General features: G+C 38.4%; 1 protein-coding gene across 15 annotated transcripts in view; it reads right to left on the bottom strand.

Moving 5' to 3' along the window:
- tenm4 (teneurin transmembrane protein 4) overlaps positions 1-14,677 on the bottom strand; it is a 210,990-nt gene that overhangs the window by 153,630 nt on the left and 42,683 nt on the right. For 13 of the 15 annotated variants that reach the window (XM_008426390.3, XM_008426388.3, XM_017308245.2 and 10 more), the window contains 2 exons: positions 5,103-5,389; positions 3,986-4,258 (listed from right to left, as the gene is read on the bottom strand). In XM_008426390.3, coding sequence (XP_008424612.1) covers positions 3,986-4,258; positions 5,103-5,325 — 496 coding nt within the window. In that variant the 5' untranslated portion in view covers positions 5,326-5,389. Of the gene's footprint in view, positions 1-3,985; positions 4,259-5,102; positions 5,390-8,752; positions 8,876-14,677 lie in introns of all 15 variants that reach the window. The other 2 variants (XM_008426387.3, XM_008426389.3) reach the window with 1 other exon arrangement.

Here is a 14,677-nt window from a genome sequence, read left to right as displayed (position 1 = left end):
GAAAGAACTGTGTAGGCTTTAGCGGCATTATTTTCTCTCCACAGGTTATGGGACACATGAATAACACTCCCTGAACAGGCCTTGTGGTTATCGTCTGTTCTGGTTCTCGTAGTTACAGAAATATAATAGCCAAGCCACAGTGGTGGTGAGGGGGGGGGGATTAAAAGAACACACATCTGGATAAGCCGTTACTGGGAATAAACCAAGAAAAGCAAAACCTCCTCTAAACACAGCAGACTGCCTTTTCTTCGTGCCGCTGAGCCTCAGTGAAACGTAGAGTGAGTCAGCAGTGGCAGGCTGCCTTAAGTGTCTTTGAGGGACTCCCTAGGGAACAGGAGCAGCATGGGGAGGATGAACATGTACATCGCTGTACAAGCTCAATGGATGCAATTTTAAGGCTTTCTAACTCACATTACGGAACGTGCACATTATATTGACATTCACTTAGGTGTCCGACACAGCCATTGTAGTTTGGGGAAGAGAGAGTGTGCACAAAAATCATCCGGGGGTTCTACATTTAGTGAACCAGAGTTCACTAAATGTAGTGAACTCTGGTTCACTACATTGCACAGGTGAAGAAATGGCCTAAAATCTCACCATATGAGATTTTAGGCTGCCAAAGATTCTTTAATTGTAAAACATTTGTTGACATTTTTAACCTGAGCTTGACTCTGCAGCTTTAAAGGGCACCATGATAAATTTAACACGTTGGTCTAAATATGTGGTATATTTTCTTTTTAATCTAAAAGTTATGTGCGATACGTAAAAACTCATAATTACTTCAAAAACTGTATATCTTTCACCTACAGAAGTCGCCACACTTCACCTGTGCAATTCATGCCGGACTGATGCATTTTAATAAGTGGACTTGAGTCTAAACAATAGACAAGTAAAGTCGTGGAGTCAGACGACCTTCATGTCTGCCCACAAAACATCTGCAATCAGGCAAACTGCCTTAAATTTTTATGTGACGTTATAAACTGTTGAAACAAATAAGCATGATCGGCTTGTGATCTACTTACTATATTAGAAAGAGCTAACACGCTAGCAGGAGCTGACACCATCTGTAGGAGCTAACACCATTAGCAGGAGCTAATACCATAGCAGGAGCTAACACCATTAGCTGAAGCTAACATCCTTAATGGCAGCTAATAAATATTAGCATTGCCATTAGCTGGAGCTAACAATGTACCAGTACAGAACCAAAAGGTTGTGGCGTTTGAGTGTTTTTGGACATGACGAACTCCAAGAGATGCTTTTAGTTTCCCATATTTTATAGGCAGTTTTCCAACGTAGTGTACTCTTTGCTAGGAAAAGAAATCAAAATATAAAATTCCAATATGCAAAGAAGTTTTTTTGTTTTCTTTTTTGCAATTCTCCTGCCAGTTGTTAGGATAAATCGGTTTACTGCACAAAGAAATTAACCATCACTGTGGGATTTCATTCATTTTCAAACTTATCAGGGAAATGCTAACAGTCTAACTTACTTCAGGCATTTGCTTAACTACACTACACATTCAGTGAGTTCCAATGAGGATAAGGATTTTTATCGTTATCACACACCAACTGCAGAGTAATCGTTGTAAAAAACCATCATAACAAGGAAGGCATTTTGTTCACAAAACAGAACTGACGGCCTGGAATCAAAGCATCAAGAAAATTGTTCTGAAATTGCTATAGCTTATTTGCATGCATTAAACCAGGGTCAAGAAAGTCACATGTGAAGAGGGGGGGAACAGCCCAGCGGCTTGAATACATTAAAGCACACTAAATGGTTTGTTGATTTAAAGAGATTAAAGCACACACAGGAAGGCCTTCTCGATGGATTTTAATTAACTTGCCATATATAAATTGTATGTTATCTGGCATTACTGAATTAAATGCTGAATACAAGTGCTCTTTCTGCTTGGGTGAGTGGAATAAAAGGCTACTTAGAATCTTGATTGGGTCTCGCACACGCATGATGCTGCAGCTACGGGAAACATTCCAGCCTACCGACCCCCTGAACAACCATCCAAGGAGAGTCTCTTTAATTATGCACAATACAGCCAAGCTCAAGTCCCCTGGCACCCCGGATGATCAAGCGGAGGGATGCCGTGCTCTCTACCGGAGTCATCTGACCAAATGGATTCCACTTCCAAGAGTCATTTCTGTCAGTTATAATAAGAAGCTAATACATAACGTGATGCACGCTGAAATGCAAACGATTCGCAGAGTTCTCTGCAAGGATGGGCAGGGCAATTACAATTCTTGCCGCCAGATCCTTGATGAGCTCCTCTGTCTGTGAAGTACCCCGGGAACAATTTCATAAATCTGCCATATAATATGCATGATTTAGGTTAATGCTCAACGCTGCATCTTATGAAACAGATCTAGTACACCAGAAAAATGAGATAATCCAGTCGAACTGAGACAGAAGTAAGCAAATGTGGAGAATGTCACACTAAGGAGGACAACATAATGTTATAAACAAAGTGTACACACTTTGCTGAATATACACCAAGGTTCTCTTATTTACCAACATGAATAAATGAGAAACAATAAAATGAGAGTATTATTTATTGAAACTATAGAAAACTGTACAACAATGCAGAAATATGATTGATCCTCTGGTTAAAAGCCAGTGGTGGGCACACTGCAGTAATCCACTAATATGATAATAGCACAGCTAACTTTTCATTAGCACTATATCTAACTTTGAAAACATTTAACGCTTCCCCTTCAATTTTATGGGATAAATTCTAAAGCACTAATTTACTTGGCTGTTTTGTGCACTTTCAGTTGAATAAAGTTCAACATCTGTATTATGGTTTTTGTCATGTTGTTAAGCATTCAGCAAGCAGTTAGATGTTTATATTTGTGCTTTCATTTTGAAGTGGCTGAAGACTGTTTATGAAGCAGTTTAGCGTCCTCTCCGTATGTTCTCTACTCATGATTCGGCGCAGCAAATGTTTGTTTTTTTCCTGTACCCAGAACTTATCATTTTAGAACAGTTTAAAATCGACTGATGTTCTGCTCGTTTTCTGACCGCACCCCTAACGTGGTCAATCAGGCAGCAACAGAGTTAGCAATCCTCAACAAATGTAAAATTCAAAGGTTTGTTTTAAAGAATTACTTTCAGAAGCTCCTGAAGTACAACAGAGCAGATAGATGTGCAATAAGGGTTAGTTATCCCTGACCTTGTTGAGGGCGATATAACACGTCACTGACGCTAGGTGTATATCAATATACGTAGTTGAATTTAATGCGTTAGCTTCCACTAAACACCATGTTAGTATATCGCTTTAGCATAAGCTGAACTAATGTTTATGAACAGTGCTGTAAGGCTAGCGCAGCTAACTGGTGCCCACCACTGAAAACCATTCTTACCTTCCATACCAAGGCACAAAAATACTTCCCAAATTCTCCTTAAAGTCACAAACTGCAACCTGTCAGGCAGGTTTTCTGCCAAAGTCAACAATGAAACTGAAACATATTAATGTGCAGAAAAACATCACAATCATCCAGGACTGATGAGATGTAGCCCTGCGCTCACTTCCTGTCTCATGTGCAAGACTGATCATGGATTTATTGAAGTTGGATAAATTATTTTCTGTCAGGTGTTTTTTTCAGCATTACTTCTGAACATATTAGCTCTGCTGGGATAGTTATATAACAATATACTTTAAAGTATGACTCATACATGTTTGATCAAAAAAAGTGTTTTTCTTTTTTGTTTCAAAATGCTGTCATTTGGTAAGTTTTCATTAAAATGCTGTTTATCTACAAGACAAAACAAGCAAGAGGTCAGAAAACAACTTAGCTGCCTTATTATCTGTTTAGGTGGTTATTTCTCTGTATTTTAAAAGCAGCTAAGTTTTCTCAGCAATTTAAAGGTAGAGAAACAATAGAAAGGTAGAAAGTGAGCAGTTGAAGCTCATAATCAGTTAAAACAATATGATAACACTGAAGTTGAGGAGGAAAAGAAAAAAAGTCAAGTTCCTACCGTTTTCTGTGTTCTCGTGTTCAGTGTCGGTGAGCGTTAGGTTGGAGTTGGCCCTGCTGGAGAGACACGAGCTGCGGCCCGACTTGGTGTTGCTGCGGCCCCACAGCCTGACCGCGTGTTCCGGGGACATGATGCCGTCCGTCTCTGTGTCTGCGTCAGAGCCCACGCTGACCGAGTAGTCGCGGTGAGGCAGCCCCATGTCGCTCCTGTACGTCGCCACATGCGACGGAAGGCCATCTCCAAAGCCGAGGTCTCGCAGGGAGAAGTCGGCCCCTACAGTGAGATGATAAACAGCGCTCTGGAAATGAGCATTTGAACTGCAAATGTATCTCGACTAAGAAGAGATGGCTATAGTAGTAAGATAGTAAGAAAGCTAATATAGAACAATTTTATTCAGTGTTGAAGGAGTTAAGGAGTTATACCGTACATATTTAGCATTTAGCATTATTAAATATTTTAATTATAGTAATTATAGTGGCAGTTGTACACACTAAAACATTAGTTTTGTTTTGCCAGTCAAAAAGAAAAAAAAGGGTGTTAATTTTTAATTCACCAGCTAAATATGTAGCTCCAAATTAAATATTTAGTTTAAAATTTGTTTAAATACATAGTTTGCTTGCTAAATATTTAGTTTGGAAAAGAAATATTTAGTTTTGAACTATATGACAAAAAAAACTAATAAATAAGCTAAAAAAAATAATACAAATATTGTGTAACTTTGCAAACTACATCCCATATATGAAGTCATCTCCCATTCATGGATTTAGAAAGATAATTTTTAAATCACACCGACACAATAATTACAGTTACAACCAAGGCGACTTTAAAACTAACATGAGGGAGCAAAAGTCAAAGAAGCACCAGACTACAGACCACACCTTAATGCCTCACCCACTAACTTCAAAAAGAAGACAAAAAATTATATTTATAGGCTCCACTTGTCTAATACTGAAGGTTTAAATGTTGTGTGTACCTCCTTTCCTTTGAGTTTTAAAAATATTTATATATTTGCAATTATTTGGTCTTGTTCTCCCTCTGTTTATTGTTAATAAAATTGATTAAAAACAATAATTGAATGACTTGTTGCAGACTAGTGGATTTGTGATTTTGCTCTGACCTTGCCGGCTGAATTCATCCACTTCATGGTGAACCATTTCCTTCACACGGCTGCCGTACGCCATCCTCGAGTCGTGGTCGAAGGCTTTGAGTGTTTCGCTGGAGCTGTAGGATTTAGAGTTGGGTTTACCATCTTCGCTGTCCGCAGAGGAGCTGGTGTAACGGCGCTCGGTGTCCTGCCGGGTCGTGAGCGAGCGATAGGGTCTGCGTTCTTTCACCTCCATGGCTGCCTCCTCTCTACTTTCAGATGAAAATGTGGGCTGTAACTCCGGTTCAGTTTGAGCGATTCTGGAGAAGAAAAATACAACACATTTTAAAAATAAATGTATATTCAATGTATAGAAGAATCAAGTAGGTAGTGTACTCACACCCCTAGATATTGAAAAAACCAAAACTTCTGTGTATAGTTGTTCACCTGCAGATAGACCAGGGAATGAGAACAACTACTAGTTTCACATTTTACAAATCTGGATTTTGTTGTTGGAAGAAATTCATAAAACGCCTCATTGAAGTTTGGCAATAGGAGTGAAGGGGAGACAAATATGCAGAAGGAGGTTCTTTAGTACAATAAAATGCTACTTTGCTACTTTAAAATGCTACTTTAAAAAGCTAAATGCTACCAAAATGCTACTTTTTGGTCTCATATGTAAAACACTATGGCTACGTTCACATAGCAGGTAAATGTGACGCAAATTATATTTTTTTGCTCATATGAGACTTTTCCATGGCTATCTGAACGGACCAATTCTGATCTTTTCACCACCCAAAAATCCAATCTGTGCCACTTTCACGTGAGATGCTGAATCAGATTCATATCAGATAGTCTTCAAAGTGTCTGCAGTCTGAACAGGCATGCCTCATTTTATTCGACTTTTACGTAGTTGATGTGACATGCATCATAATTCTGCACCAGAAGAAGCCAGATGTGGCAATACCCCATAAAAGGCCATCACAATTATTTGTGCTACTGTTTGTTATCTTTGTTTGTCTTGTTATAATCATGCGACAATAAATATTGTGCCGCTGTGTGACATCTATGTCGTTCCATACATACGGGTCAATTTGGGGTCGTACAACGTTCACAGTTGGATTATTCAGTGGTATAAACCACCATGCAAAAAAAAAATAAAAAATCAGATTTCAGCAAATCATAATTTGAAGATTGGCAATACGTAGCACAAAGTTTACTATGTACATCACACTAGCCGTAAATACAGAGTCAAGAGAATCGCGCTCGGGGATGTTTCTTCAGAACAGACTGGTAAGATTTTAGAGGAAGGTGGATGGAGCTAAACGCAGGTTAATCCCACAAGAAAATCAAACCTGTGAGTAGAGATTGTAAGAACATTTCACGTTCCTACAAGTCAAATGAACAGCTAGGACTGCAAAGCAATGATTAAACGTGAAAGTCCAGACCTAAATCCAACTGACTGTGGTTTAACTTCAAGTCTGATGTTAACAGACAATCTTAAACCAATCTGACTTAGCTTGAGAAATACCCAAAAGACCTGCAGCTGCGAAAGCAGCAAAAAGGGATTTGTATCGTTTAAAAAATATCACCAGTTCATGTCTCAGAAGCAAACATCTAAAATTATGTTTACAGAAACTAAAAGAAAAACCCTTTTAGTTAAACGCAACCAAATGTTACTTAGAGTACCACTTGGATGAGCCACTTCCGAAACACAAACTGTTTAACAAATGTACATGTTCCCAGCTGGAGGTTTTAGAATGGCTCAGTCCACTGCACCCGCCTTTCCACTAATAAAATACGACACAACAAATCATGTACCTATAAACTTCATGACACGAGTCTCCCACAAATATTGCAGTTCATATGTCGCACAGAAAATGCTGGGTGTCCGGCGTGTGGAAAAAGTGGCAGGTGTCCTGCCTTGAATTGTGATGTTTACACGCCACAAATCATCCCGAGCCTGAGAGCCGCGGTGCCAGACACATCCAGGGGCCACTGTGAACCAGCAGAGGTGATTAAAATCTGCATCGTAAAGCCTCAACTGCCAAACAGCACACCCAGGATAAGATCAATAGGAGAGGGAGGAAATTTTAGCATTCAGCCATGCACCATTTTTTTTCGCCCTACTTGCCTTCAAGGACGAAATACTGAAGTGAATATCGAAAAAAAAAAAGAAAAGAAAAAAAATGCAGTGTCAGTGAAACAGGATGAATCGATGCATAATTGTGCAGTAGTTTAGTGATGGGGGGCCGTGCAAGCGTCTCATTTAAAGTGACCAAGTGCTTTAGGATATTAAGTTGGATTAACAACTGTCAATGTGTGAGTAAACTGTATTAAAAGTTTAGAGGCTGTTTATTTATAGCTCATGTACAGCCAACTGCAAAGCTTTTGTCACATACCAACCACAACCCTTTATTTTAGTAATAAAGGGTTAAAATCTATAAAATGCGGTTCAAATTTGTTTTAAAAAAGACACTGATAAATCGGGTACTGATAAATCCTTAAAGGGGCGGCATTATGTATTTTCCAGAAACATAGTGCCATTTTATAGAACAATCAAGTAACTATGTTACCTTCAGTTGTTAAAACATATTGTACACATCAAATGTAACTTAAAAGAAATCTGAATTCCTCAGAATTGATCCTCTGTCTCTTTAAGAATCTCCTACTCTCTCTGATACTTTCCCTTCAGTACTGCATCATAACAATGCTCCTCCATGCCGTTTACAACTGTTCTGAGGAGAGTTGGACTGAGATATAGTTCGTATTACAAGGTCAGCAAATGCGCAGTTCCACCAGGTATTTGCTAATTGCTGCTGCTAGTCTGCAGGAGCTGAGGGGAGAAGGCACATGGGGGGCCAAGGGTTGTGTAAGGCAGAAGTTTTGCTGGTGAGAACAAATGTTTGGCCACTTCTGGATGGCTGCCAGAGATTAAAGGATTCCTCAAAAATGAATTAAGTGCTAAAAGCAACAGTCCATGTACGTTTTTGATGATGGAATAACATTATAACATGATAAAAAATTAAAAAGTTTAAAATGTTTATTTTACATAATACATCCCATTTAATTTTGGGAATTCTGTGATCAGCTGATGCTTGAAATGAGAAACTGATCTCTTCCACCTTTCTTATTCATCTTTGCAAAGGTCTGAAAATCAGCCATGGTCCCCTTCTGCTCTGCCGTTAGAGCGCTGCCTGCAGGTCACATCTGCTCTCACTTAACAATAGTCACTCCACTGTTGGACACTTAGCAACTTTGCCACATTATTCAGCGACTTTTCAAAAAGAAAAAAATTTAAATCTGTGTCAGCCAAAAATGAAATTGGCAGGTCTGTCTTTTTAAAGACCAGCAATTGGCCAGAAAATGGTAATTGGTGCACGCCTCCCTCTAAAAAAAAGAAAAAAAATTATATTCTAGAAATTGTGTCTATTTACAAAATAAAATCCAGCTGTATGAATTTGTAAAACATTATTACTGCAATATAATAGATCTGTTCATTACTTTTTCAAATGCAGCTTCATGGCTAAATTCCCATAAATATTTTAGTTTGCACTTCTTCTTCGACATTACCCAGCCCCTTTAAGGGAAAATGAATTACAACTGATTCTAGAAGGAAACATAACTGTTTTCAACAAGAGATCAAAACTAATCCAGTCGGATCGGAGACTTTTTTTACTCACAATATGCTGCGCTGTTCAGACAAGGATTTCTCCACCAGATAAGCTCTTTATGAATACAGTATGAGGTTTGTGCCGGACAGAGCAGTAAACAGTAATCCTCAGTGAACTGTATTTGCCCCCGTTCTGAAAAACAAAAGAAAAGGGTTTCATTTGAGACATCATTGTTGTCTTTGGGGGTCTCTTCTTGTATGTATTGACAGCTGAAAAGATCCTGGTGATTAATGATTCGAGGCCACATGAAGAGCGAGGGGCTGGTGGGAAGGTCAGGGTGTGCGTTTGGGGGTTGTGCTGCCACAAGAGCACTTCAGCTGCTCCTGAGATTTCAAATGTCGGAGCGGCTAATTTTTTCAAATTTAACTCGAGATCCTTGATGCAAATGCAAGAGGGTGGAAAACAAGCAGCTTCCCAAAGTTTTTGAGAACGCTTTGTAAAAGTGCATGGTTTTTGTTTCCAAAGGGCCGCGCTAAGTGCTTTGGCTAAAATTCTGCGGAGACCTTCCACCTCATTATTAATCAGCTCCTATGCAATGAGATGTACTTTTGAGACCATGGGAAACCCAGCAAGGGCTTCAGCAAACTGCTCACAATGACTGATGAGATATGAGATGCAAATATCCTCCAGTTCAGGACTCGTGCATCTTGAGGAGCTGCTTGCAACTTCTCACAATGCTGCTGTGTTCAAAACTGCTGAATTATTTTAATGAACCAAAAAAAAAAAGAAAAAAAAAAAAAAAGTTCTTATAATGAGACAGGTAATAAATTATATACGGACAAATTCAAAAGAAATGTTATCGTTTCCAGATAAGAGTTGGCAGACGGTGAGAAGTGCCTTGAAGTAATGAAAAAAGGTTAGTAGGAGAGCATTCTCAAAGACTTAGAAAAGTTATTAGCGAACACCAGTGGAAAAAAAAAAAAAAAAAAAAAAAGAAAGAAAAGCGCCACTGATTGAAATCTCTAAAAAATGAAGATAAGAATCGTGCTTTTATTTCAAAGTAGAAGTTCTTCTAAAGCCTGAGCTGCAGAGCTTAAGCTGCGCCAGAAACCAGCCGGGTATCTCTGCAATGATCCAAAATCAACTGAGGTCTCTCTTGAAAGACAAAAGAAATGATGGATGGTCTGTTTTTCTCCTTAAAGCAATTGCAGACTCCACCTTTTTCAATTTCATTATCTGCACCAGGGTAGATTATGGTTTGTCTGAGGATGTAAAAAGGAAATGTGTTGCAGCTGTGAGCTCTGCAGAGGAGGGATGTGGTCCAACAAATAAAAAGTGTTGCAGGAAGAACCAGAGTGAAATCAATCGGTCACAGTGGTGCTGCTGAAATGCATATTCGCAGGAAGGGGAGCACATTTAAACATTATAAAAACTGAGAGCCTTCAATCCTTGGGGAAATTTCCTTTAACGTCTCCTCCAAGCTAATCGTTTAGAGCAGGTCGATTAGAGTCTAAAATCTATAGTTAAGGTTAAAATTTCAGCAGGTTAGAAAGTCTACCTGGTGTCCGTGGTTGTTTTTTTATGCTGGGTTGGACCTGGCCTGCTGTGTTAAGTAAATATATATATATATATATATATATATATATATATATATATATATATATATATATATATATATATATATATATATATATATATATCTGGATTAACACCTTGGACAGAAGACAGAACTTCAGCTGCAGCAGCAAAGAAACTAAAGTACTGACAGTTTCAAAAGAAAGGAAACTGCCCATAAACTACTCTGCCCTTGTAGTGCAATTGTGATAAAAACCTGCAGTTTTTAACAGCCACACTGGACAGCTAAATGTGGACAATATTTAAAGGGTTCTGCTTTCTTTTAACTCAAGCCATCATTTCTGGGGTTTTTACTCATAGGACACTTTTTTGGCAAGAAATAAAATATAATCAGTGTGTCTCTACTGCTGGACGCCCACAGTTGACAAGTGGCATTTCTCTCAAATACAAATAAAAACTTTCAGACAATAAAATCTGAGAGAGAGTGCCTGACTGTAAGGACAGCAGACTTTCCCATGACTGTTTCCACCATGAAGAATCCAAACTTTGGGGTTTTCATCCGTTTAAATGTAGAATTAGCACAAAACAATGTATCTCTCTGTTTATCAATATATGTGTAAGTCTTATGGTTAAATTAAATTACAGAAAGGGAAAAAAAAAATAATAATTTTTTATTTATTGAGAAGTACCTGCAAATTTATGACTATGAATTTTGTGATTACTTTTTTTATTACATCCATGTAAAAAAAAAAAAAAAAGTCAGTAACAAAAAGATTAAGGATACAGAATATACTGGAACTAACATTGGTACGAGCCTCTACATTCGAGCCACTTTGTACCCAAATAAGTGAGATTTTAGCACAAATAATGTAGATGTGTTAGCTTCCCAATCATACCGACCTCAAAAGTGTGCTAAAAATTAGGATAACCTCATACTTAACCTGAATAATCAACGCTTCAAAAGCATCTGCTGCAAAATGAAGACATCTCTGCTTCCTTACACAAAAGAACATCCCTCACACCAACCCCTTAAAGACACCACCTGCAGGATAAACAGTGGCACCCTTTGTTAAAAACACTTCCTGAGACTTTAGCCGGGCAGTTGTGACCATTGCTATAGTGTCAGAAGTTAAATATGGGATCTAAATAGGCGGGATGTGTTTTGTGGTCCGATATAAATGCAAATGGCCCCGCACTATCCATCAAACAATTAGCAGTGTGCTGAGAATTGCTATTCAGAGCTGGTGCTGAATATAAATCTAGCTTCCGCTCTCTGTGCAACCTTTGTTTCCCTGTAATGTTGGAGATTCTTCTTAGCAGAAAGCAGGACTAAACGCTGACATATTCAGGCGACACAGACGACAGACACAGAGATGCACATGGACAATGTGTGAGCAATCCAAGTGATTAGTAGTCGCTTGTGTGTGAAATTAACTAGTTATTTGTGACTCGCGATGATTTTACAAAAATGACAGCTGATATGCCATTAAATATTAAAGAGATTAGCCAGCAAAATGATAGAAATGTGAACGATTTTCATATTTTATTACATCTATTGTCATTTTTTGACTTGACAAACAAATTAGTAAGTGTTCACCAAGATCTTAAGACTCTTTCCCGGTAACTACACTGAATATTCCTAAACTGACCTACACTAGCAAGAAAAACAAGTTTGGCTGTCATGGCAAGAAAACCTGTAAAAGATCTATCAATCAAAGTATGATCAATTTGTTTTACAACTCTAATTAGCATGCAGAATGTCTTAAGCAGCTGACTGTTGTCTGGCTGCTGGAGCTCCAGCTTCATACACTGCCAGTTTTAGTCTATAAAATCCAAAGAAGCAAAAAGATATAAAAGTTTGAAGTCTTTTTAGTTAGATGACAATGTGAGAAGCATGTCAGAGGTTCTCCATATCCCACCTGGTGTTTTGCACGGCCTGGTGAGAAAAGTCATTTTCAGGTGATAGGACACCTCTTGCCAAAAGTCAACCATAGTGGATCAGGCAGCTCAGCTTCACCAAAACCTGCTATACATTTGGTCATTGTTGACAGGAAATAGGATAAATTAAAAAAAAAAACATAATAAATTAAACAGTAATAATGCTTTAACATGTCCATAGCCTAATAAATTGTGCAATAATCAGAGACAGGAATGCCTTAAACCTAAAAATACCAATAGCTAAGAAGTTAGCCGTGCTAAATTTAAAGCACTAATCATACACATTAGTTCTGCTAAAGTTGAAGCACTACACCAGCACGTTATTTAGCAGAAGCTATTGCAAATGCGCTAAAATGCTAAATTCAACCATGTTGACACCGTGTGTCAATGACAAGTCTAATTTAAGAATTTTTAACAGTGGATTAGCAAAACGTCAATACAGATGTTGAACTTTATTCAAATGTAAGTTTACAAAACAAGCAAGTAAATTAGTGCTTTAGAATTTTTTTCACAAGAATTATTTTAGGGGAAGCTAGTGAGTGTTTGTTTGCTAAACAAAAACTAAGCAAAAAAAAAAAATAGCTATAGCTACCGAAGCATTTCCTATCAGCAGCCAGCTGTAGGCTCATTATGGGAGGAGATGACCTGAGTAATAGCAGCTTGAAGATAGAGATCCACCAATCAAATGAAACTGAACCATTTTTTTTTTATTTAGTGACGTACAGGCAAAATATGAGGGAGATTTTTAAGTGTATCAAAACTCGCAACCTTTTTAATCCGTAATCCCTCCAACCACCAGCATACACCTTTATGCACTTATTTTTGTTTAACAAAAATCTAATAAAGATTTGCTGTTTATTACTTTAGTTTTTTTCTTTTTCAGCTTGGTTTAGAAATACATCTTGAAGAACATTTTTTTTCTTTTTTGTGTGGCAAAATCCTTAAAATAAAAATTAATTGAAAGACTAAAAGAAAGCCGTATAATAGTATTGGCAAGAAAAAGCCTGATCGGTGCATTTCTCTTTCTAAAAATCTTATCAGCACAACACCAAAACAATGTCACAATATTGTTCAGGAGATAAAGATTAATTGAAAAGAACAGCTAGACTTACAAGATGTTCAAATATTAGTTTTAGAAATAAGTTTCAATCATACAAGATATTACAAAATATAACTAGTGCCGCTAGTTATTTGTTCAACCACGCCTTCTCAGTCAGTGTGCCAAGCAGCGTTGATGTGGAAGGTTTCGTCTACCCGCAGTGAATTTTCTTGGAAGAGCTCTTATGTCCAGCCGTCGTTTTTCTTCATGGAGAAGTTTTATGACCAGCGGGCGGCTGTGAAGCTTTGCTTCCTGCTCAGGAAAAAAGCATCGTAAACTGTTCAAATGTTGAAGACTGCTTACAAGGATGACGCTATGTGTCAAGCTCAAGTTTACTCGTGGTTCACCCGCTTTAAAAATGGTGAAATGTCAATTGATGATCAACCGCTTTTTTTATTTTATTTTTTTTTTAACGATTTTAGCAACAGCAACATTTTTTTACGTTCCCGTGTAATTACCGTGAAACCGTGGCATTTTTACCCACCGTGAGAATCTCATATCACCCCATGCCTACTTCTAGACATGCTTGCAAGAAATTTGGGCAGATATCAAGAGCATTGTCTACAACATCTATTGAAAGCAAAGAATGCTCCAAACAGGCAGCACTTACTCCTTTTCTGAAAGATTTTCACATGCCTCAGCTCTATAGAAAAGCTTCCTCAGTCAACAGAAAGGTGTGTTTTCAATAGAGGGGAAGAAAGACTTGGGCAGAGGTGGTGGGGGTGGTTAAACGGCTTGTCAGACAGAACTGAATTTGGTAGCGCTTATGCAAGCAGGGGGGGGAGATGGGGAACGACGGCGAAGGGGTATCTCAGCAGCCTCCTTCCGGGATCAAAAGCGAGCCCCGCAAGCGCATTAAACAGAATGCGTAAAAGCCTCAACATAAACAAAAGTAGCCTGGGACCATCGCTGCAGCACGCTCCCTGCTACTAATCACTCCAAGCAATTCAAGGTTTAGTCCTGACAGCAGCAGCACAGAAAGGGAATAATGTTTTCAAACCAGCCTGGTAAGCAACAGGGAGAAGCCCACCGTTTATTCACTTTCTGCAATAATGAACACTGCTGACCTTGGCAAAATGCAGCTCATAAGGATTGATCCAGGGTTACACAGCCCAACCTGACTTAATGGAAATAAGTAATAGGTAGTCGTAAGGTTAGGAACAATCAAGAAAAGAAATAAAGTTCACACAGGTTTAAAAGAGGGTCTTTCGACAAGTACTCTGCTGGTGACCTGCCTCTCATTAGTCTGCAACTACTGCTCATTATCCTGCAAAGGCAAGACATGAATTTGATTTATGGTTTGGCCTGCAGGGAAACCAAACCTAATACCAGCTAAGCAATAATCAACCTACTGTAAACTTGCAACTGTCAAAGTCGCTGTT

The sequence above is a fragment of the Poecilia reticulata genome, chromosome 13 (genome assembly GCF_904066995.2).
Source record: "Poecilia reticulata chromosome 13, P_reticulata-male-v2, whole genome shotgun sequence".
Taxonomy (NCBI): domain Eukaryota; kingdom Metazoa; phylum Chordata; class Actinopteri; order Cyprinodontiformes; family Poeciliidae; genus Poecilia; species Poecilia reticulata.
The sequence above is the reverse complement of the archived record's forward strand: the minus strand, read 5'-3'. Positions and strand labels throughout refer to the sequence as shown.